The sequence below is a fragment of the Balaenoptera musculus genome, chromosome 20, assembly GCF_009873245.2.
Source record: "Balaenoptera musculus isolate JJ_BM4_2016_0621 chromosome 20, mBalMus1.pri.v3, whole genome shotgun sequence".
Taxonomy (NCBI): domain Eukaryota; kingdom Metazoa; phylum Chordata; class Mammalia; order Artiodactyla; family Balaenopteridae; genus Balaenoptera; species Balaenoptera musculus.
In genome coordinates this window covers 1,255,684-1,279,421 of record NC_045804.1, presented here as the reverse complement: position 1 = coordinate 1,279,421, position 23,738 = coordinate 1,255,684, and the positions used below count along the sequence as shown (strand labels likewise).

The following is a 23,738-nucleotide window of genomic DNA, read 5'->3' as shown; positions in this document are numbered from 1 at the left end:
TACCCAGACAAAACCATAATTCAAAAAGACACATGCACCCCAGTGTTCACTGCAGCACTGTTTATAATAGCCAGGACATGGAAGCAATCTGAATGTCCATCAATAGATGAATGGATAAAGAAGATGTGGTACATGTATACAATGGAATACTACTCAGCCATTAAAAAGAACAAAATAATGCCATTTGCAGCAACATGGATGGACCTAGAGATTATCATACTAAGCGAAGTAAGTCAGAAAGAGAAAGACAAATGTCATATAATATCTCTTATATGTGGAATCTAAAATATGACACAAATGAATGTATCTACAAAACAGAAACAGACTCCCAGGCATAGAGAACAGAGCTGTAGCTGCCAAGGGGGGAAGAGGGGTGGGGAAGGGATGGATTAGGAGTTTGGGATTAGAAGATGCAAACTATTATATATAGGATGGGTGAACAACAAGGTCCTACTGTAGAGCACAGGGAACTATATTCAATGTCCTGTGATAAACCATAATGGAAAAGAATATGAAAAAGAATATATACATGTGTACCCGAATCACTTTGCTGTACAGCAGAAATTAACACAACGTTGTAAAATCAACTATACTTCAATAAAATTTAAAGAAACCAAACGTCTGAGCAGAACCTGGGAAGCATTCCCACTGGAAATGAGTAAGAGGCAGGGACGTGTTCTGTCATGACTCCTCAGCGCTGAGTAGAGACCCAGTCTGTGCACCAACCAAAACATAGGGGGATGAAAGCTGACACAGAAGTTGTCTCTGTTAAGGAATTATGTAATTACCTACGTAGATAAATTTAAGAAATCAACAGAAAATTTACTTAGAAAACTTAAGAATTATCAACTGAAAAATCATCAGAATTAATATTGACAATAGCTCTGGTTGGCTGGATATATACAAACAAATGTGAGTATGTCCCTAAACAACAGCAATAACTGTTTAGAGACTATAAGGGGAAAATCCACAAAAGGAAAAAAAATGCCATAATATATTTTGAAATAAATCTAAAAAGGAATGTACACCACCCATAAAAGGATACATCTCAGTTGTACTGAAGATACAAAAGAAGACCTAATGAAATTCAAAGAGATGCAAAGATGTTAATTCTTCCCAGACTAATTCGTGAAGGTGTAATAAGACAAATTCTAACCAATCAGTCATTCAGATTTTAAAACATGAAAGTTATTCTAAGATTCATATGAAAGTACAGATGCTTAAGAATAACTAGGACCGTTCTAAAAAAAGTGATGAGGGAAGATTTTCCCCTGTAGATAATACGGTTTGCTGTGTACCAGTGCCCTTCTAAAGGTGTTCCTTGTAATACCTGACAATCCTCACAACTATTTTATGAGGGGGCATTATTATTAACCCATTTTCAAGACAGGGAAACTTAAGCAAAAAAAGGAAACTAATTTGTGTGAAGTTCTACAGCAGGAAGTGGAAGTGGCATTGGGATTTGAACCCAGGCACTGGTGCTCCAGAGTCTGTTTCTTCAAGCGCCATAATCTATGACTCATGTGGGCACAGGAAGTGGATGGTCAGGAAAGGATACAAAGTCCCAAACAGATCCATGCACACGTGGAAAATGTGATTTTTGACAAAGTAGCATTTCAAATAAATGGCGGAAGACTATCTCAGTCAGTAAGTGGTACCAATAACTGGGTATATGTTTAGAAATAAAATTAGGTAAGATCCCTGTATAAGCTTCTATCGTTGCTGTAACCAATTACTGTAAATGTAGCAGCTTGAAACGACACAAATCCATCACCTCCTCGCTCTGTAAGTAAGAAGTCTGAGCGGGCTGCGGGCTGCGGACTCCGCTGGTTTCTCTGCTCTGGTCTCACAGGGCCGAAGTCCAGGTGTGGGCTAGCCCAGACTCTTACCTGGAGGGCGCTGAGGGAGCATCTGTTTCCAAGCTCATTCGGGCTGTGGACAGAATTCAGCTCCCTGCAGCTGCAGAGCCGACGTCCGCCCTGCCTTGCTGGTTGCCAGCTGGGAGCCTCTCTCACCCCTTAAGGCCCCCTGCAATCCTCCTCATGTGCCCCCCACCCTGGGGCACTGGACCCTTCTCACACCAAGAAGCTCTCTGGCCTCCCCTTCAGCTACCTGTCTTCTGCCTTCAACCAGAGAAAGTTTCTCTGCCCTTGAAGCGGCCATGCTGTTTAGACTGGGCTCACCACTTGCATAATCTGGGATAACTTCCATGTTTTAAGGTCACTGTTCTTAACTTCAGTTACATCTTGCAAAGTCTCTTTTACCACATAATGTATATATTCACAAATTCCAGAGACAAGAGAATGAACCTCCTTGGGGAACATTCTGTTGCCAATCCTTATACCACATGGTATATAGCAATAAATTTGAGGTGGAATTAAAGTTAAATGTACAAAACAAAACTCTTAAAAGTAATGGAAGAAAATAAAAGAGAACATATTTTATAATCTTGGGTAGGGAGGACCTTCCTAAGCAAGCTTAGAAATCATAAAGAAAAACATGGAAGATAATGTTCTCAAAAATTAAAACATTGAATAAAAAGACTAAAGATAAGCAACTGGGAGTAAGTATTTGCAACTTATTTAACAAATCATTAATATACAGAATTTGTAAGAAAATGAATTTCTATAGATCCAATTAGCAAAACAAATCAATAGAAGAGATTAGCAACGAATGTGATCAAGTATTTCACAGAAATGTAAATACAGATGGTCCCTGACTTATGATGGATCGACTTATGATGTTTTGATTTTATGATGGTGTGAAAGTGATACACATTCAGTAGAAACCATACTTTGAATTTTGATCTTTTCCTGCGCTAACGATACAATCTTCTCTCGCGATGCAGGGCAGGGGCTCCCAGTCATGTGATCACGAGGGTAAACACCAACATACTTACAACCATTGTGTCCCCCAGACAAACCATTCTGAAAAAAATTCACTTTCAGGACAGTATTCAATAAACGGCAATGAGATATTCAACACTACTATAAAATAGGCTTTGTGTTACATGATTTTCCCAACTGTAGGCTAAGTAAGTGTTCTGAGCACATTTAAGGGGGGCTGGGCTAAGCTCTGATGTGGTGGGTGGTGAGGTGTATTAAATGAATTTACAACTTACAGTATAGTCAACTTAGGATGGGTTTATCAGGATGTAACGCCATCGTAAGTCAGGGGAGATCTGTAGTGGATTTCCACTTCTAGTAACGGAAGCCTACATATATTCCCTCCCAAGTCCGCATCAGGGTATTAGGGAACTAAGAAGCCAGGGAAGAACTATGGGGCCAATCCCTGGAGATGGGAGAAGTCAAGAGAACTTGTAAGGTCTGGCATTTGGGGACATTTTTAAACACAGTGGCCTTTGCCACTTCTAGATTGGTTGGCGAGAGGTGAGAAGCTGAACCAGATCTTTTAACAGCCTCACAAAAGAAGTCAGGGGGACACAAACTGCAGTCCAGGAGTTCCTGAAGTAAATCCCATGCTTTTGGGTGGAGCCCAAAGGGCTACACCCTAGGAGTAGGAGTGAATTGGAAACAGACCAGCCCTCTCCAAAACTGAAATCTAGCTCAAACAATCTCAGTCCCTGAAAATGGACTAAGGTTATTCAAGACGGCAAGTGCCACTACCTGCTTACCTAGAAGCAAATGTAAATTCTCTTTGGAGACAATTATCATCATCCCAGGTCCCAAATTATTTCTATGAAGTTCTATATAAAATATCTGGCACACAATCAAAAGTAGCCAGGCTCACAAGAAAGCAAGACTATATGACCAAAAGCCAAGAGAAACAAATACAATGAAATGAGAACCATGTGAATTCCAGATAATGGTTATCAGACCTAGACTTTACAAGAACCGAGATAAATGTTCAACAAAATAAGAAAAATAGTTGTGAACTTTGTCATAGAACAGGAAACTAAAAAAGGAACTAAGTAGAAATTCTCTCTCTGGAAAATACAATAACCAAAATTAAGAATGGGTGTAACAGCAGGTTAGACACAGCTGAGGAGAGACTCAGTGAAACAGAAGCTAGATTAAAAAATATCCAGAATCAATACAAAACATAGGAAATATAGTTAGAAGATCAGATATATGTATATATACTTATAGTCTCAAAAAGAAGAGAGAATTAGGCAGAAGTTAAAATAGAAAATCTGATACTATAACCACTAAAGAAAGTATATCCATAAGTAATTGAAAATATTCCAACAAAGAAAACTTCAGCCCAGATAGCTTAATCTACCAAACATTTTAAGGAGGAAATAATTATCAACACTGTACAAACTCTTCCAGAAAATAAAGAGGGAACAGTCCATTTTGTTTTATGAGACCATCAAATTTTGATACCAAAATCTAGTAATATCATCACAATAAAAGAAAATAGTAGGCTAATCTCATTAATAAGCATAGATGTAAAAATTCTAAACAAAATATTAGTGAACCAAAATCCAGCAAAAGGTAAAAAGGGATAAGTCACCATGATCAAGTGGGGCTTATTCTAGAAATGCAATGTTGATTTAACATTAGAAAATCAGTCCATGAAGATCACTGCATTAGCAGAATAAAGGACAAAATTCATACAATTATCTCAAAAGATGGAAAAAAGGCATGTAAGAAACATCCATTTACGATTTTAAAAAGAAAAAAAGACTCTTGGTAAGAAGAGAAAGAAACTTCCTAAGTGTGATAAAGGGAATCTATACAAAAGTCAATTGTATTTCTAAGTACTGCAACAAACTGTGAGAAAATGAAATTTTAAAAATAATGTCATTTAAAATAGCATCATAATTGTCAAATACACAGGAATAAATGTAACATAAAATGTGCAAGATATCTTTACATAAAATGATAAAAATACAACAAAAAAATTAAAGAATGCTTAAATAAAGCAGAGGGATATTCTATGTTCATGGACTGAAAGATTTACTAGAAACTGACAAGTCCAGTCTAAAATTTATAGAGAAACGCAAAAGGCTATGAAGAACCTATCGTTAAAAGGTAAGCTTCACAAGAACAAGGATTTTTGTTTGGTTTGTTCACCGATGTATATAAGGGCCGGTAAAGGGCATGATCTATCACAGGCGCTCAGGAAATATTTGTTGAATTGAATGGAAATGTCGAAAGTATGTATCACTTGGGAGTTTAGAAAAAGAATTCACTCTGAGCTGTCATTTAGTTACCATGGCACACACTGATTTACCATCTCATTTACCTTCCTCTGTTTATCAAGTCAAGCAAAACCTCAAAATCTTATGTGCTGAATGAAGCATTTGGGATCATTCAGTCCAGTTTTCCAATTTTCTCCCATTCTTTCTGCAGGGGCATTCATTCAAATAAAATCTTAAAGCTGAAGGGCAGAAATATAAGAGAGACAGTGGCTCTGGTTCCATAGGGGGTGCCCGGCCTGACACACCACCCTTCAGACCACTGCCATCTTTCTGCTGCTGCCCCTGTGAGACCCAGCACAGCGTCCGAGCCTGGCGTCTGTGCCCTCTCTTGCCCACAATGGGCTACCTGCCGAGCAGGGAAGGGCCCCCCGCGAGTTTGTCAGGGCCCACAGCAGCGGGCTGAGAATTCCTCTCTTGCTTCTTAATCAAAAATGAGACAATCTCCTGTCAGAGTCTCCCCGCTACTTCTCCTCATCCCTTCTGAATAAACCTGAGTGTGAATCTCACATACGAAACCAAGAATGGATCTTTAAACAATGCTTTCTTTTATTATAATAATAGAAGCTCCTAGAAGACACCAAGTTTTCCATGTAGATTCAGTACGCTGAGAGCTGAGTAGGTACTAGGTTGTCTGATTTACAATCGGCCTTTTATCTCACAAAACTTTAATAATGCCAATGACGCTATATTCTTCACTAGTTCTACATTTTCCATTTGATTCAATAAATCATTCTTTGCCTTGAAGGTTTTATAATACTCTTTTTCAAATTGGAACTATGTCCTCTAATTCTGTGTAGAAATCCAAAAGGTGATTTACATGGAAAGTATATTCAAATGGCCTTTTAAACTTCTGAATTTTCCTTTGTATTAAAAAAAATCACCTTTCTCTCCTTATTTCTAATTCAAATTGATATACATCTGATGTATCTAAAATGCCTCTGCTCTGTCATTTGTTTGACAATAAACAATTTCAGTTGCTTCTACCTCAAAATAGCCCTTCCTCAACAGGAAAAGGAGGTCTTCTCTGGCTGGACTATGGTAGAAAAGGAATTGCACGTAAGTGGCACCGTAGACTATCTGATACTCTTTCCTGAACGTGACAAGCACAGTAAATAGTCATCGGACATCTCTCCCTCTAACCGTGCTGACTCACCCACCCTCTTTACCATCTCTGTGTTTATCTCTTCTTTTACTTCCTCTTTCCAGCTGTTCACTCAATTCCATGAATTCAGCGCTTATTAGTTGCCAGAAAAGCGAGCCCTGAAGACACGGCTCAGGGATACAGTCTCCCTTTTTATCTTCCTGGGAGACGATATCTGATTACCCAGGTTAATCCCTGATAATTTTCCTTGTCCTCCAATTTTAAAAGGTGGGGTAGGACCCAACTTCTTTTAAGCTTTTGTTCCTGCTTTTTTTTTTAAGGGCCTCCATAATTTACTGATATGGAGTAAATCATTTGGATTAAATCATTTTTGGATTTTAAAAATTAATTTAAAAAAAGACTAAACTTAAAGCCAAAACTACCTCAAAAAAAGGAACAAACCGAAAGAAGTGAGAATGCATGAGCACATCACTTCACCCTGGGCAGGCACAGCCCGGCTCTGAACCTGGCAGCCCCAGGTCAGAGGTCAGATCCCAGCACGGCCGGCCCGGCAGCCTCCACCCCTGCTTCATCGTCCCCCCCTCCCCCCCACCTGTGTTCACTAACGTGCATGGACCAAGAGCCAACGCAGAAAATGCTTTCTGGAAAAACAGCTGCAATGATGCAGTGGTGTGCTTGTTGACACTTGGCTTGATACGTCAGCAAAGCACAGGATTAAAACCACGAGGCGGGCGCCTCAGGGACCCGCCTGCTCTCATCCTCCAGCGAAGTTCAAAACAAAGGGAATCTCAAGAAAGCAACGCTGGAACACAGACCCATTCACCCCACAGAGCTGCTGCCAAGTTATCCATTAAAATGGCTCTGTGATCATCATGTATAGTTTCTGGCGTGGTTTTGGGTACAAGTGTTTGACTTGCTTTGCCACTAAAATCTACCAGAATAACATGATTTACAAGAATGGGTTTGATGAGATGTATGCTTCAAGTGTTTTTTCAGAAAATAGGGGCAAGTATTCAAACTCTCATTGAGAATAAGATGTGGCCAAAACCTGAATGTGGTTCTATCCCTCATAACAACTCAAATTTAGAATGATGCATTCATACCAGCTGTCTGGGAACAAAAGAATTAGTCTGAGTTTGTAAATAAACTGTGGTCTATTAAAAATTACCTGAACAAGCCAGAATAATAACTCATTAAACATGAAAAGTCCAGTAGAAGTCTTTGAATTAATACTTCCGTTGCAATTATTATTCCTGTTTTCATATGTGCTTAGGGATAAAACATAGTTTCTGAGCTTTAGTACTTTAAGTAATTTTCACTGCAGATGAGTTAGCCCACAGCAGCTAAGACTGTGAAGTTTAAAATCCATTATGGAAATGGAAATTAGAGGCTTGAAATCTGTAAAAGGCGAATTCTTCCTTTTAACAATTGTCATGATTGTTGCTTAACTGATTTTCTGTCTGCATTGCATCTTCCTCCGTAGCCTGCTGTGACTGTAGATTTGTTGGTTACCCTTGATGCTGACCGAGGTGGTTTAAAGATAAGCGGTGCTACCCAATGAAAGCTTTACATATATTGATGTTGGTTCTCCTAATGTTCATGTTCTCCCCGACAGATCACTGGGCTTGGTGGGAGGCCAATACATTCTTTGGGAATACAAATGATAATGTTGTAACAGTACAGCAGGCGGAAGGAGCTGAGATGTTAACATTATCCCAAAGCTACTGATACCAAAGGAACCAGGGAAGGAAGCAGCAGAAAGCTAAATTTCTCAGTAGAGAAAATCAAGGGCTCCATTTGTATTCATCCTGCTTTGGCCTTCTGAGGGCACCCCATGGAAGAGACCTGCAAGGAAGGTCTGCCCTATTTCAGGGAAGAATAGAACGGCCGGCACTAGTGACAACATGGATGAACCTGGAGGCCATTATGCTAAGAGAAATAAACCAGGCACAGAAAGAAGAGCTCACTCATCTATGGAATGAAAAAAAAAAAAAAAAAAAAAAGTTGAATTCATAGAAACAGAGTAGAATGGTGATTGCCAGGGGCTGGAAGGTGGGGGAAGCTTCTGGTCAAAGGGTGCAAACCTCCAGACATCAGATAGTTCTGGGGTCTAAATGCACAGCCTGGAGACTACAGTTAAAGATACCGTATTGGGTACCGGAAATTGGCTAAGAGAGGACACTTTTTTCTTTTTTTTTTTTTTTTCGGCATATTATGCTTTATTATTTCAAGAAAGGTAAAAATGCAACTGAAACACAAAAAAAGATTTGTGCAGTGTTTCATGATTCAGTCTTGGTAGGTTGTATGTCTAGAAATTTCTATGTTTCTTCTAGATTGTCCAATTTTTTGGTTTATAATTGCTCATAATAATATCTTATAATCTTTTTTATTTGTGAGAATAATTGTAATATCTTCTTTTTTTTTTTTTTTTTTTTTTTTTTTTCAAAAGGATTACATATCCTTTCGGTATAATTGATAATCTAAGAGAGGACACTTTAAATGCTCCCACCACACACAAAAGCAACCGTGGGAGGTGATGGATTTGCCAATGAACTTCACTGTGGCAATCACTTCACAAGGCATGTCAAGTCATCACGCTGTACACTTTAAATACATACAATGTTATTTATCAATTATACCTCAGTAAGACTGGAAAAACAAAGACTGAGGACACACAGAGGAAGGTGGGCCATGTGGCACAGGGTGCTGGCATCCTGCCCCGCCTTGGTGTTCCTGGACCACGGACCCTTTGGTGCCTGAGGCCTGGGGAAGAGCCGAGGGCCACAGATGAGCCAGGAGAAGTCTCGATAATCCTACTCACCCCAGAGGAAAATTACGGAAAAAATCTGTAACCTTTATTTCCACAAAAGTCTAGACAAGGATGTGTGTGGAGAAAGTCCATCCAGACCGCGTGCAGGACGCGCGTTACAAAGCCTCTGTCATCACTGCTCAGGCGTGGTGGCCTCTGAACTCTCCACCCTCCGGCTCCCGGCACCGTGCGATGCTGCTAGTCCTCCCTCCACCCCGCCTCCACTTCCTCCTTTCTTCCACGGATTCGCTGAGTACCACGTGGGCCAGGCGCTGGGCTAAATGCTGAGTGTAAGGATGAAGGGGACACAGTCCCAGCTCAGGGACCCTCCCTCAAAGAGCAAAGTCTCCCGAGGGAGTCTGATGGGAAAACCTTTAATGGAGCTTCACAGAAAGTATGACCAGAGGACAGAGCAAAGGGGGACGGGGCAAGGCTGTCCTGAGGATAAGACTCAGAAGAGCAGAGGCTCCACAGGCAATTCAGTTCAACAACGAGGGCTGGGGATGCCGTGAAGATGACAGCTGGGTCCTTACCCTCAAGGGGCTTAATGTTCAGTAGGAAACCATCTCTGGTTTTCACGACATTGCATTCTTCTGGCTCTGCTCTCATCTTTCTCACCATTCGTCCCCGTTAAATCCTCTCTGGATCGTCCCCTGCCTTCTCTGGTCCCTGGAACGTGGTCCAGCCCGTGGTTCTGCCCACGGCCCTCTCCCCTCTCTGCTCTTCCTTGTCAACGTCATCCGCCAAGATAATTCAGAAACGTTCACACTTCTTTCTTAAGTTCTAGATCCAGATTTTCAACCTGGGCTCTTTCATACATTCTACATTCAGACTTTCTTTCTGGGGTTCGAGTTCAGATTTTTAGCTACTTGTCCCCAGAGGAATGCGCGGCTGTCAGCATCTCAGACTCTGCCTCTAGAAAATGGTGCTGTCGTCCACTTGGTATTATTTTTGACATATTCCTTTCTTTTACTCTCTAAGTCTGTGTTCTATGAATTTTAAGTGAGTCTTCACATCTACTCTTTTCCTCTTCTACTACCTTTGACAATATCCAGTTCGAGCCCTTTGGATTTCTCTTGTGACTAGTGATGTGAATTTAGCGTGATAACGTATGAATTCATCTCTTTTCATCTCTTTTTCATTTAATCTTCTGCTGCTGGATTAATCTTTCTAAAGTAAAGACACAATCATCTAACACTACCCGGTTAAAGAAAAAAATCCTCAGTGGCTGAAAACTGCTTTCTGACCAATGACCGAAGTCCCCGGCATTGTATCCAAGCTTGTTGGGCGCACAGTGCGGGGTAAGGAGTAGACAATAACAAAGATTTGATGCTATCACTATTTTTAATGGATGAAACGAAGGTAGCTAACTTCCCGGTCTTTTCCCCCCTCACTGACGCCCCCAAGCCCACTCCACCTCCTAACCCCTCGTCCTAGCCCAGTGTCCCCTCTCTGCTGGCGACCAGCTCACGGGCCTTCTCCTCTGTGAAGAATTATAACCACACACATTGCACCCGCGTTATGTTCTCTAGTTTCTGAAGTGTTTCACATGCATCTTGTTTTGACATTCACGTGAACCCCGTGGGAGGTGTTATTACTGACATTTTAGGAGCCTGATATTTGGACCAGTTAAGTGACTTGCCCAAGACCACACGACCGGTGGTGGCAGAGGTGGACTTCTACCTGCAGTGCTTCCCTGCTGGGTCCTACTCGTCCTTGAGGCCTCTCCTGTTTCCCCTCCCTGTGTCTCACTAGGGGTCTCAGGACAACCTCTGTTCCCTCCCCAAACACACGGAATTACCAGATTCACCTCTGCTGAAGCATCTGCTGTGTCTAGGCCTTAACTGGATATAAAGTGCCTGCTGCAAGGCTGTGACTGGAATATATTTTAAGACACTTTAGGGTGACCTGTGCCTGCACAGCCCAGACCTGAATGCCTGGACACACCAGATAAGAACTAAACCAGCCGCTGGCTGAAACACGCTGGCCAGGAAACCCGAGAGGCCCCGGCCGCAGGTGCTGGAAACACTGCCTGCCTGTCAGCAAGCACCAGGCCCTGCCTTGGGTGGTGGACCCTTTCCTGCAGGGTCGGGAAGACGGCGGGCAGTACCAGTGCTGCATTCTTCCCGCACCTTGTGAGCTGAGCCTCTAAGCCTTTGGAAGAAAAGTAACGTCTTTTAAATGCCATGACTGCAGTCTACACTATACACCCATCTCTGCTCTACTAGACTGTAAACTCCTTGCGGGCTGGAAGGAGAACTCATCCGTGTTTCTTCTCAGTACCTGTCATGGGCCAGCACAATATGCCTGTCAAAGGCATGCAACGTGGAGTAATTGTATGACACTGCTGTGAAATGCACGGCATTGCATTCTATTTATTAGGTCTCAAAGTATTAGTTCTTCTCACTAATTTACGTAAAAGAATCTTCTGGGAAACTGAGTGATCCATGTAATCAAAGCTATTCACACGTTCGAAACCGAAAAACCCCAGTTCAAAGCAGGGATTTTGTTACATGTATATTAATATTTATGTTATATATTATATTAGGTTCAAGTCTGACATTGTTTAGTGCCTTCGTGATAAATATATGCTTGCTTTGCACAGTGTTAAGAGCGCCAAGTAAAATTTTAGCCTGTTTCTTTTCTTCCCTCTCTTTTCTATAATTTATCAGACCGAATTATTTTGGCAAGGGCTAGCAAATCACCTAGTCTCGCTGTGAGAAATGAAACACTGTTTGTTCCCGAATAGGAGATTTACTTTTACCCATAACCTGAACCCGAGTGATACACGCCGTAGATGCATCTCACACTGTGGTCAATACAATGGAAAATCATATCCCAGGGTGGGCGGCCTGCCTCCCCCCGCCCCCCCCCGCCCCGCCCCGGCTCTGCCGTTGCCATGGTAGGGAAGTCGTGGCCTTTTCCAGTGACTCAGTTTCCTTACATAACGAGGAAGTCTGGTCAGAGCTCTGATCTCCCCTCCTTTGCTGCAACTATGGGATTCTTGCTCGGATCTTATCGGGAATTAGAAATTATTAACTCCTGGTATGGAGAAAAAGAATGATAGCTTTTAATTACTTTCCTATTTATGGATTACAGGAAAGATATGTTTCTATAAGGCTGACTTAGAAGGAAGTTGGTCTTTTCTAATTTTATTGGTGTTATCTTGATGCTTCACAAGGGGCAAATTAACCCTTTGTAACCACGGATGAACCAGCCTTCCCTGGGCACCCTGGTGACAGACCTGCCGAGGGTGTGGAGTTAGAGGAGAGGGTTGATGCCACTGAGGTAAGTGGTGGGCAGCTCGGGTACCACCCATCAAGACCTGATGAGAAGCAGCTTTTTGTGTTTAATTAAAAACACAACTTTTAGAATGCCTCATTCATTTTTTTGTTTTTATAGAATCAAAACACAGGAATTTTTCTTAAATGAAAAACAGAGACAGTTTCAACTTTTTTTTTTTTTTTTTTTTAAGCAAGCAAGTTAAAAAAAGAAGCCCAGGAAATTGTCCTTTGTAATTCTGCCAGTTTCAATTTTGATTCTTTATGCAACTAGTATCAGGATAATAATATTTGGTTGAAACGAAAGAGAAGAAAAGTTCCAAGAAGCTGTTCTGCACACATTTTGGTTGTTTGATTGGCTGATGTCAGGCTAGCTACTGTTATTTTGCAATTGCTTTGACAGAGGCAAAAAAGAAAATAACAATTTCAACATTTAAAAAACCCTCAGTAAGTATATTAAATATAATCAGACCCTAAAAATTTTACATGACGATACTTCTATACTTCTAATTATTTTTGACTACCTCTATTAGTGTCACAAATGGAAAGGTCAGATTTAGATAAAAGTTAAATCAAATTAAATATAGATGAATAGTATTTATGAAGTGCCCATGATTTGTTCTTCAGCTTTACTGAAACAATTGGCATTTTTGCTTAGCTACACCCTAGGATCTCGTGGAAAGAACCCAACATTTCATGGTTGCAAAGATTATGAAATATTCAGCTTTACCCATGGGTATTTCCTGACATTTCTTTGGTGAACTGGAGGCTAATAGAAGATATCAGGAATTAGTGTAAGAAATAGTCTAGAAAGCTATTGTCACTACAAAGATGAAAGCAACTTTGATGATCAAAAAGAAGTCAATAAAATAAGACTGAAGTGGTTCCTGAATCCTTCCCTATTGTTCATTTGGGATTTCTTAATTTCCCTACTCTCAATATATTATGGAATTTTCTGTGTGAAGTTCTGCCATGAATTAGAGTGATGTCAACAAAGTTTTACCTTAAGTCATATTTTATCACAAACTGGAGAAGGCCCAGTCCTCCAGGGAGACCTGTTTCCTGCTTTTAAGAAGCTTGTCTTCTTTTAGTTCCAGGCATCCCAGCCAGCTGGGGGGTTGCAGGGAGGCTCAGCTGACCTCAGTGACAACTGAGCCTGTGCCGGTCCCACCTGAAGGCCACACAGCCACCCAAGGAGGTATTTTCACCTGTGGCCACATCGGCTCTGCTTCCGTCTGCTTTGCTCTTTGCTGCTCTCTGCCCACAGAGAGTTAATGGCGTTGCCCGCCGTACCAGGTGTCTGCGGTGGTATTTTTTTCCCTGCCATCCTTAATAAACTCACTTTCCCTATCACTGCTAGGCAGCTTTTTAAACTAGAAATGCTGTAACTTAAAAACTGTCATGAAAGGAGCAAAGATTTGGAATTCAGCTAAACCAGGGTGTGAATCCACCTGTACTGTTTACCAGCTGTGTGATCTTGGACGTGTCACTTAACCTCTCTGGGTTTTAGTGTGCCAACTGGGAAATGGGAGGGTAATACTGGCCTTACATGGTTATTATCAGGATAAATGAACTAACATGTGTAACGTTTCTTGTACAGTGTCTCTCATCTTGTGGGCCTTCAATAAATATAGTTATTATTAGTTTTTCATCCTAGAATTTCCTATTTTGTGATCCTATCATGGACTGTCCGACATAGACCCTATACAAGACATATCGTATATAGACGTGATATATACATACATGACACAAACATGACATGTATATGATGCAGGGCATACATTAGACAGTAGGAAGGAATTATAGGAGGTCAAGTCCATTCAGTAAGTATTATTACTTGGCATCTATTAGACGCTTACACCTGCCATTTCGTGCAATCCCTACCTTGGGGTCTTGTTTGTAAACAACTCCAGAGATGACAGAATTTCCTCTATTCGCCTTACTTCAGGGCTTACTCTTCTGACAAGGTCAAAATGACGTAACCCAATATTCCTGTACTGAATTGACTACGAGACAACCAAAGTATAAGCGTCTGCCAACACCTACGGCGGGTTCTGTCCATAAAGATTTGTGGCACTTAGAAGAATTTTAGCAATGCTGTATGCAATAGCTGAGGACAGTGCGTTTACAAAAGGTTTCCTTAAGACTCATGAAGTTTATTAATACACTGATGACTTTTCAATTTAAATTTAGTTACATTTACTTTAAATGTAAAAGAATTGGATGAAAATGATCCTGTGGTTTGAAAATAAAATAGGTCATTAGCTATTGTCAAAGCCAGATTATTCTGGTTATACTAGATTCGTTTCATTAACACACTGGAAAGAAGGAGGAGAAAATTAAAATTCAAAAGAAAACATGATCTATGTCTCTAAGTGCAACGATGTCCCTGTGTTCCGATATGACGACGCAGCAGACATCATTGGCTGCATCCCCAACACATTTCCCCTCTCCCTTGTCCGGGCTGTCCTTCCTCTTATGACTCCATCGCCGGCAGGCAGACCCTAAGTGGTCCAGCCTAGTTTGGCACCCTCTGTCCTCTCGCCAGGGATTGGACGTGTGACCTGCTCTGGCCAATGAGATGAGAAGGGAGCTGCGTATGGGGGTGGTTCTGGGAAAGGTCTCCTGACTTTTCGGAAGGGCACCCCGGCAACATAAGTCCCTTTTTGCCTCTGGATACTGCTAGATCTGCGCGGGATTCCTGGAGCTGCTGTGAGCCCCGTGGAGCTGGCTTTGGGATGGACCCCACACAGGACGTAGAGCCGGGGGAGCGAGAGAGAGGCGGAGCCAGCGACCCAGGCCTCCCTGCCCAGAGCCCGCCCTACCTACAGGCTTCGGGCGACAGAGGTTAACAGGTTGCGAGGCAACAGATCCCTTTGTTGCTTACGCGCAGCAAGGGCCCGAGGATTCTGTTACTCGCGGCCAAAGGACCCGGTGGAAACGGGACACACGCGAGCTCCTGGACCTGGAGGGAGTGAACGAGCAAACCAGCCGAGCGGGCAGTACCTGCTCCTGTGATTCCAGTTCCTTGTGCTGCAGTTTTTTCTCCAAACATCGTGCTTGATTCGAGCGCTTTTCTAGCTCGTCTTGTAAAGCCTGAAACGGTATAAGATAAATACAAAAACATTAAAAATTAGCAGCCTTGGAAAAAAGTTTTACCACCTGAACTGGTATCAAAAAGGCCTCAGATCTCTGGTCTATTATTGCTGCTCCAAAACCAGCCTTTCAGTATCAGGCCCAGATGTTTTCTACTTTAGGAATAACTAGTATCAAAAACTCCAAACTCACAAACCAGACACATTAGCAGGTGTCAATTCATCTTATAAAAACATCTCCTATTCCCAGCATAGACACACAAGCACGCAATAAAGTGCAGAACTATTGCTAATTAAAGTAGCTCTATCAGGACACCTGCGAGGTACACCTACACTCTGAAAAGTGTCCTCATAGCTAGGAATCGTAACACTGGACCGACATGACATTTTTCAAAATCATACTCTGGTAATTTGAGTATGTTATGGTAACCTTAAAGGCATTTTTTATTAAGCCATTGAGGATGGCATGGAATTTGAGGAAACTGTAAGAAACAGACAGAGATGAACACTTTCAGTTGCCAAGTAGCTGTTGGAAATCAAATTCATGTTCATCTGGGGGAAGCCGGGAACGGAAAGATCGGTAAATATCATTGTATCAATTACTATTTTAAGTAAAGAGGTGAACTAGAAAAGAAACAGGATCCATTCAAACAATCCGATGTAATTATAGATATAGCACATGGGAAGTGACGGGGAACAGAGCACACTCTCAGAGCGTGACTGCAAAGATGCTAAATGAACTCTCAAAATAAAAATTCATTCAATCAAGACTCCTGAGTTCCTGCTCTAGGTTGAGGACTGTGATAGTTATTCCAAATAAAGCAGCGAAAGAAAACAGACAAAACAAACTCCCTGCTCTCACGGGGCTTCTGCTGTACTGGGGCAGACAGTAAGCAAACAGTGAGTGTAATATACGTCAGTGGTAAGTGCGGAGGGAAAATAATGCAGGGAAGGAGGCTATTCTGGAGCGTGGTGAGGAGGGGTGTTGCAAGTTTAAACAGATGGCCCAAGACAACCTAACTGAGCCAAAACCTGAAGGAGAAGAGCGAGCAGGTCACAGAGACACGTGCAGGAAGAACCTTCCAGGCAGGGACCCCTGCACGTAACGGGGGCCAAGTCACGTCAGGTCCCGTGAAGCCTCAGAGGGCAGGTGAGGAGTTCAGGCTTTATTCGAGGTAGACGGGGGCCCCTGGAGGGCTGTGGGCAGCAGGGTTGCTTTGGTTGCCGTGAAGAACAGACTGAAGAGGGACACGGGCGGAGGCAGAGAGGCAGGGTCGAGGCCATGAGAACGCACTGGGAAGGGTGGTGGAGAACTGGACCAGCCGGGGGTGAGGCAGTGGTCGAGGCCATGAGAACACACTGGGAAGGGTGGTGGGGAAACTGGACCAGCTGGGGGTGAGGCAGTGGCAGATTCCCAGTCTGTCTGCAGATAGAGACCGCAGCCCCGGGGAAAGGATGCAGAGCATGGAAGGTAAAAAAAGAGAAGACGACTCCCGGACTTTGGCTTGAGCAGGTAGAAGACTGCGGTTGGGGAGGTTCGGGAGGGACAGGTGTGGGGGGAGAAGGTCTGGAGCTCAGCCTGGGGTTTGTCGAGCGTGGGATGCCTGTTCCACATCCAGGCCGAGATGCTGGGTAGCAGCTGGGGAAGGGTCTGGAGTTCAGGCACGATGTCTCAGTTTGTATCCACTAAAAATTCCTTCAGTGCGATTCCAGTCTTTTCTCCACGTAGATAGAGACCGTGGTTCTTAACCTTCTTCTGGTGTTCTAGCTCCACTGGAGCATCTGGCAAGTGCTGTGTGGTCACTCCCCACGTGGAAAACAGCGCTTATTATTTTGCCTGTGATTTCAGGGAGTCCAGTTGCCTGAAGCCTGTCCACGGATGGACCCCAGGCTAAGAACCTCTATTTAAAAGAGTATAATGGTTTGAGAATGAGGGCAAAGGCTTTAGGGGCTTTTTGATATTATACCTGATTATAAAGTCCATAATTCAACCAAATCTTACAATGAGCTTAAAGCTCTATTTTTGTTTAAAATTCTGTTATTGTGGTCCATTTCCAAAAGGATGAATGCAGTTGTTCCTAGGCTTTTTGACCAAGTAGCACTTTTTTTTCCTTTTGATAATCTTGTACCAATACGTAGGATCCTATCAGCTTCTCTTATGGCATAATCTGGGAGAGGAATGAATACAGTGCTGGGAAGGATGTTTGGACGTGTTTTTCTGTTCCCACTCTTTTCTGCTCTCCATCCTCATACTGCGGGCAGAGTGATCTTAAACCGAAATATCACGTCATTCCCCCGCTGGGATGCTTAGACACCACCGCAGCGCCCCTGAGACGCAGCTCAGACTCCCCAGCAAGCGTGGGATTCAGGGACCTTCGTCTCCCGGCTCCGGCCACGCTGATGTCGTTGCTACGATCCGTAACAACAGGGGCTACCGTCAACTGGGTGGACTTTATTTTTAACCCTCTTTGCAATCCTGCGCAGCAGGTAGTCTTTCATCCCCATTAGGAAGGACAAAATTGAGGCTCAAGGAAGTTAAAGACCTTGCTCGGGTCCGTGTGGCCAGAAAGAAGGCACCAGGCTGGAATTTCAACACACTGACCAAGTTCAGTACGTTTGTTCTCCTCCACGCTGCCTTTCTCCCCCTGCACCTGTCTTCTTTGCCTTGAAGCTGTCCCATCCGCTCTGCTCGCTGGTGTAACCTCGCTGACCTATCCTGAGAGCAAAGCATGGACGCCTCTGGGCTTTCATCCACCCAGAGTTTGAGGGACTCGATCTCTGTGTCCGCGTGAGGCTGGGGCACCTGAAGCGCAGGGCTCTCACCTCCTCACGTCTGCCTGCCTGGTGCCCTGCTGGACACTGAATCCGTGTCTGGGAAGGAACCAGCACACATCTGAACTACTTCCCCGAGGAAATTTACTTCAGTCATCAGGGCTTCCAACAGTCCTTAATGTGGCACGTTAAACTAAAGGGTATTAAGTTTCTCAAGATACAGAGAACACAAATATATCTTCCAAAGGTCTCTATCTGTACATGCATGTTACACATGTATATACCTATGATACTATTATTTGCAATATAATATTGTCTGGTTTCTGCCACAATAGAAAACAACACTCTCTTGTTTCTTTGTTTGTTTTAGTTTTTAGTTTTACTTCACAGAAAAGAACACAGGAGACATGAATCTCCCTTTTCTTTTAAACAGAAATGTGCCCTCCCTCCGCCTGGCCTGCATCCTTCCCTTCACCAGCAGAGCCCTGGGAGCGGCCGCACTTGGGGGTCCCCGTCCTCCCCCAGCCTCTCAGCCCCCATCACCTGCCCCCCAGGGGTGACAAGGGGGTGGCACCAGGAGCTGCCAGAGGAGTGGAGGCAGAGTTATCCTTGACAAGCTGAGGTTAAGGTGCTGGGGGGGTCTCCGGGGGGACCCGTCACGCTGGGAGGGGGCTCTCGACAGTGGAGAGGGGCTTGGGCCGAGGTGCGGATGGGGACGCTTCCTTGGGGAAGGCAGTAAGAAGGGGAGAGAAAAGAAGAGGTCAGAAACCTGATCCTTGACCCTGGCGGGACGCCCACACTGAGAGCAGGCGGAGGGCGGGGAGGCGAGAGGCCTGGTGAGAACGCACAGGTGCAGGAGGGCGGCTGAGGAGGGGTCAGTACCTGAGGGTCCGGCCGGGGTCCCTACGAGAACAGGGAGCACGGTTAGGCCTGATGCTTTCTCCACCCTTCGCACGGGGAAGTGCTAGTAATCGTCCTATTAATCCACCACACTTCATCAATACGATCGAGACAGAAGTGGAATGACATCTGCTTTCCAAAAAGGTGCCACTTTTCAAATTTGCTCATAGTTTAAAGATGTAAAACAGAGAAAGCAGTGTGTCTAGAAATTAGTTTTATTATCTATTAAAAATCAGTTGGAACTAGTATATATTGTATGTCAATTATACTTCAATAAAAGAAAGAATACATTTTTAAAAAGAAAAAAAAAATAGGTGACTAATGAGAACCTGCTGTATGGCCCAGGGAACTCTACTCGGTGCTCTGTGGTGACCTGGATGCGAGGGAAACCTAAATAAGAGAGGATGTATGTATACGTATAACTGATTCACTGTGCTGTACACCAGAAACTAACACGACATTGTAAAGCAACTATACTCCAATAAAAACAAGCAAAAAAACTAAAAAAAAAATCAGTTTAAAAAAATGGAGAGTAACCAAGTAATATCCCACTTTCCAAAAAGTTAAAATGTATCAGACTAAAGGAAAAGGACAGCTGTTCCTGGTCTCATATTCTAAAAAGTTATTAGGTCATTAGATGTTCATCCTCAGTTCGCCAGAGGCCTGTGTGAACATGACCACAACTACTGAGTGAGCACAAGAAGGACCTTTCTTTTCAGTTGTGGCTTCTTTATTCAAAAACCTTCCAACGTGACATTTGACACACCCACAAAACACAACTTTTACTTTATTCCTGAGAAAAGCCCAAGATCATTAAAGAATGGAATGTCCAACACTGGGTCAAAAATCTAAAACAAAATCCAACTTGAACGGCTACGCTGTTTATTCTGCAAAAGTAGGCCCCGCCTCAGCTCTGCTGTGTGAACTTGCATCACTGCTGAAAGACAGTTCTTTTCTCCCAGTTAAACCTGCCTTTAACTGCCATGCAAGTGGGCTTGCTGGGGGTGGCCAGCCTCGGCCGGCTCTCAGAGCACGTCGTGGGGACTGTGAACAAAGAATGACATTTTCCAGAAGAAAAGCGTACACGACATAAGCAGCTCTGCAAGAACAGCGAGGGCAGGCCACACGCTTTAAAAGGGAGCCAGATATAGGATATTTGATTTATTTATTTAAAATAGGAAAGTAGTGAGAGCACATTAAAGTGTAAAAGATTTGACAGTTTCATGGACTCTCCAGGGTGAGGAGAAGCCAGGGTAGCTAATGTGCCCCGAGGGGCACCTGCGAGGGTCCCAGAGCTCTGCTGTTTGTCGGAGAAAGAGTCTTATAGTCAACGCTCTTTCCATAAAACTTATAAACATGGTTGGAGGCCAGCTGCTCAACCTGTAAAGCCACGCATTAGGGATTCTGTGGTCTCACTAAAAACCAAAGTATCGAGGCGCTTCCCTGGTGGCGCAGTGGTTAAGAATCCACCTGCCAACGCAGGGGACACAGGTTCGAGCCCTGGTCCAGGAAGATCCCACATGACGCGGAGCAACTAAGCCCGTGCGCCACAACTACCGAGCCTGCACTCTAGAGCCCACGAGCCACAACTACTGAGACCATGTGCCACACCTACTGAAGCCCGCACGCCTACAGCCCGTGCTCCACAACAAGAGAAGCCACTGCAATGAAAAGCCCGCGCACCGCAAAGAAGAGCAGTCCCCGCTCGACGCAACTAGAGAAAGCCCACATGCAGCAACAAAGAACCAACGCTGCCAAAAACAAACCACAAAACACCAAAGTATCTCTCATAGGTCTGAGCCAGTTAAACAGACATGAAATGACGGCAGGCACATGCCTTCTAATAATGGACACATGAAATGCAAGTTTGTTTGAATTATAAGTGGTTAAAAAGTTATTTAATAAAGGAAAACTTCATTGGAAAGGAGAAATACTGGGCTGTAATGATACAAAAGATAGAGTCAGAGTGTCCCTAGTGTACAAGGCATGACAGAGGCTTTCAGACTTAGGATTTAGCACAAGTTTTTCTAGAGGTTTCTGACCTTGTCTTTGGCCAAACTCTCAGCCAGGTCCTCCCCTCATCTGAGGGTGGGACTGGGGGGGCGGGTGTCCATGTGGCCGGCCGAGCACGCAAACTTGTCTCATAACCCGGGACGCCTGCACTGCAGGGTCTCACCAGACAGCATGATCTCAAACTCCCCACTTTCCCATCTTTACCAAAAACCTCAGCTGTGAGAAATGTGGAAAAATCCACTTGCAGATCGAAACGGAATCAGTAGTACAGAAGTCACCTTTCTCCTGAATCACACATTCTACAGAACTGTGCCCTCCACTTTTTAGGAGTTTTCAAACCGGTTCTCACTGACTTGAGATTTGGTGTGTCTTCTGTGCATCCTGCCTCATTCTGTGTTGCCAGGTCGTGGCTCATGCTTGTGTCTGGCTTTGTCACAAGTCACCACGAGGTCGGCGGTACATCTTCTGGGCCAGCCGTACGTTGAGGGCTGAAGCGTAAACGGCTCCTTCCCTGAGTTCTGGCCCAGAGAACATGTTCTCCCGGAAGTGGGACCTTGAACGGTACAGTGTTCTTTTATTTAAAGGGACTGGATTAAAGCAGATGTCAGCAAAAAAGATTACGGATGAAGTTTTGCCCTATATAAACATAAAACTGGGGTTCTCAAAGTCATTGATTTCGCGTTAAGTCTGCGGTCAGGAACCAAGGCAGCCGACGAGCCTCCGCGGGGTGAGACACAGAAGGGGCCTCACCAGCAGCAACTCCGCGTAGCCAAGGAGATGAGCAGGGAAGACAAGCAGGGCGTCTGTATGAAAGATACTGCCAACAAGAAGTCAGTCCCGCAAACTGCTAAAAACTGGTGAAGCCGGGTGGTGGGTAGATGGGGATTCTGCATATTATTCTCCCTACTTTCGCGTAGGTTTGAAAGTTTCCATAATAAAGAAAAAAATAATTTTTAAAGCTTTTTCTACTTAAAAAACATGAAGTCACCATATCCTTCCTTTCATGAGGTTTGAATTTACTGTTTTACTTCAGAAAAAAACAGATGATTCATTCGTCCTTCAGTGAATAGGCGGGATGTGTAAGGATTTCCCCATGTATATTTTGGAAGCAGGGAGTGGGGTGTTCATATTTTGACCTAAGGAGAAGATAACAGGAAAGGGAAGGCTTACTTACATTTTTATTGAGATACAATTTACTTATGGTAAAACTCTAGAATTTCTTAAAAAAATGGTGATGGTCTGTTTTCCATTTAAAACATGTAATACGATTTAAAAGTTTGTGTCATAAAATATCTGTTCAGATAATAAAATCTTGCTATAAACCGTCTTCCACTGATTGGTTTATCCATCACAGAGAAATGACACCTAACCTGTGACTACAGTGAAGAGACACAAATTATAAAAGGGAAGTAAGGAGAACTCTCATTTAAACCTTAACTGCCTTTTTAACAATGCCCAAGATTACAAATGGTGCTGACAATATTTCTGATCAGTAGGTTTTCTTTGACAGGTAAATTGACACAGAAACAGCAAATGTTTTTCTTTCTACTACTGCTAACCGAAAGTTAAGGGAAAATTAAATAAAACAATAAAATCTCATTACTTTTGTGTCAGCTCTATGGACTTACTTTTTTTTAAAAAAATCACATCTTAAACAGTTGGGATCCAGCAAAAAGCCCAAGCCCTGTGCCCCAGATGAGGAGATACAAATCTGGGGTTAGGGGAGATGACACAAGAGCAGAGAGTGATGTTTTGACTGGGTTGTCTCACTGGCTATTTACGCAGGCCCCTATGGCTCCTTTTTTATTTTATTTTATTTTATTTTTAAGTAGGCTAAACCTACTAACAAAAGCAACAAGTCTTCTTCAGCTGAAATGCCAGTCAAGATTTCTTTTAAAGTGGTTTCTTCAGACCTACCCAGAATGAATAACAAACCGTAAAAAAGTTTTATTAGTGATTCTGTAGAACCGAGAACAGGTTTGCATTCTAGATGTAAAGTTACTGAACTAGAATCACAGTTACTGCCGAGGCCACTAACATATTCAAAACACAATAGTATAATTTTTTTCCTTTAAGGCTTCCATTCAGGCTTTTAATTTTTTCACACTCCATGCAAGTACCTTTTTTTCTTTTTTTAACCCTCATAAGTCAGCCTCTTGTGGTACTGGTATGAAGAAAAGGGGTTTTAATACATATGACACTCTTCACATGAGGCAAAATTCTTTTCCGGTGAAAACTTTTTAGTTGTTGCAGCAAACCGCATGAATGAGAAATTGCACTTTGATATGAGCTATTGTTCTAGTATTTGTTAGGCTACTGATCCAACAGAAAAGGCAAAAGTATTGCAGCCAATATAAAAAACAAGAGTAGCACTTTCACCAAAGAACACGAAAGTTTTCACTTTCCCTCTCTTTTCTTCTCTCTCTCACCTATTTTCAGGCCTTTAAAATTTCCTAAAAACCTCCCTTTAAAAGTCTTAAAACTGTACTTTTTAAAAAGTTAAGTGTTTCTCAGTCTTCACAGAGGTTCCAGGAAAAGAAATCATGTTATTCCAAAACTTGGATGATCTAAGGAAGCTGGAAGTTCCTAACACACCTCG

General features: G+C 43.0%; 1 protein-coding gene across 1 annotated transcript in view; it reads right to left on the bottom strand.

Annotated features, from left to right (window-relative positions):
* Positions 1 to 23,738, bottom strand: part of CEP112 (centrosomal protein 112) — a 437,864-nt gene that overhangs the window by 33,964 nt on the left and 380,162 nt on the right. Inside the window, exon 24 of the mRNA XM_036835732.1 lies at positions 15,366 to 15,455. Within this exon, the coding sequence (XP_036691627.1) occupies positions 15,366 to 15,455 (90 nt within the window). The remainder of the gene's footprint in view (positions 1 to 15,365; positions 15,456 to 23,738) is intronic.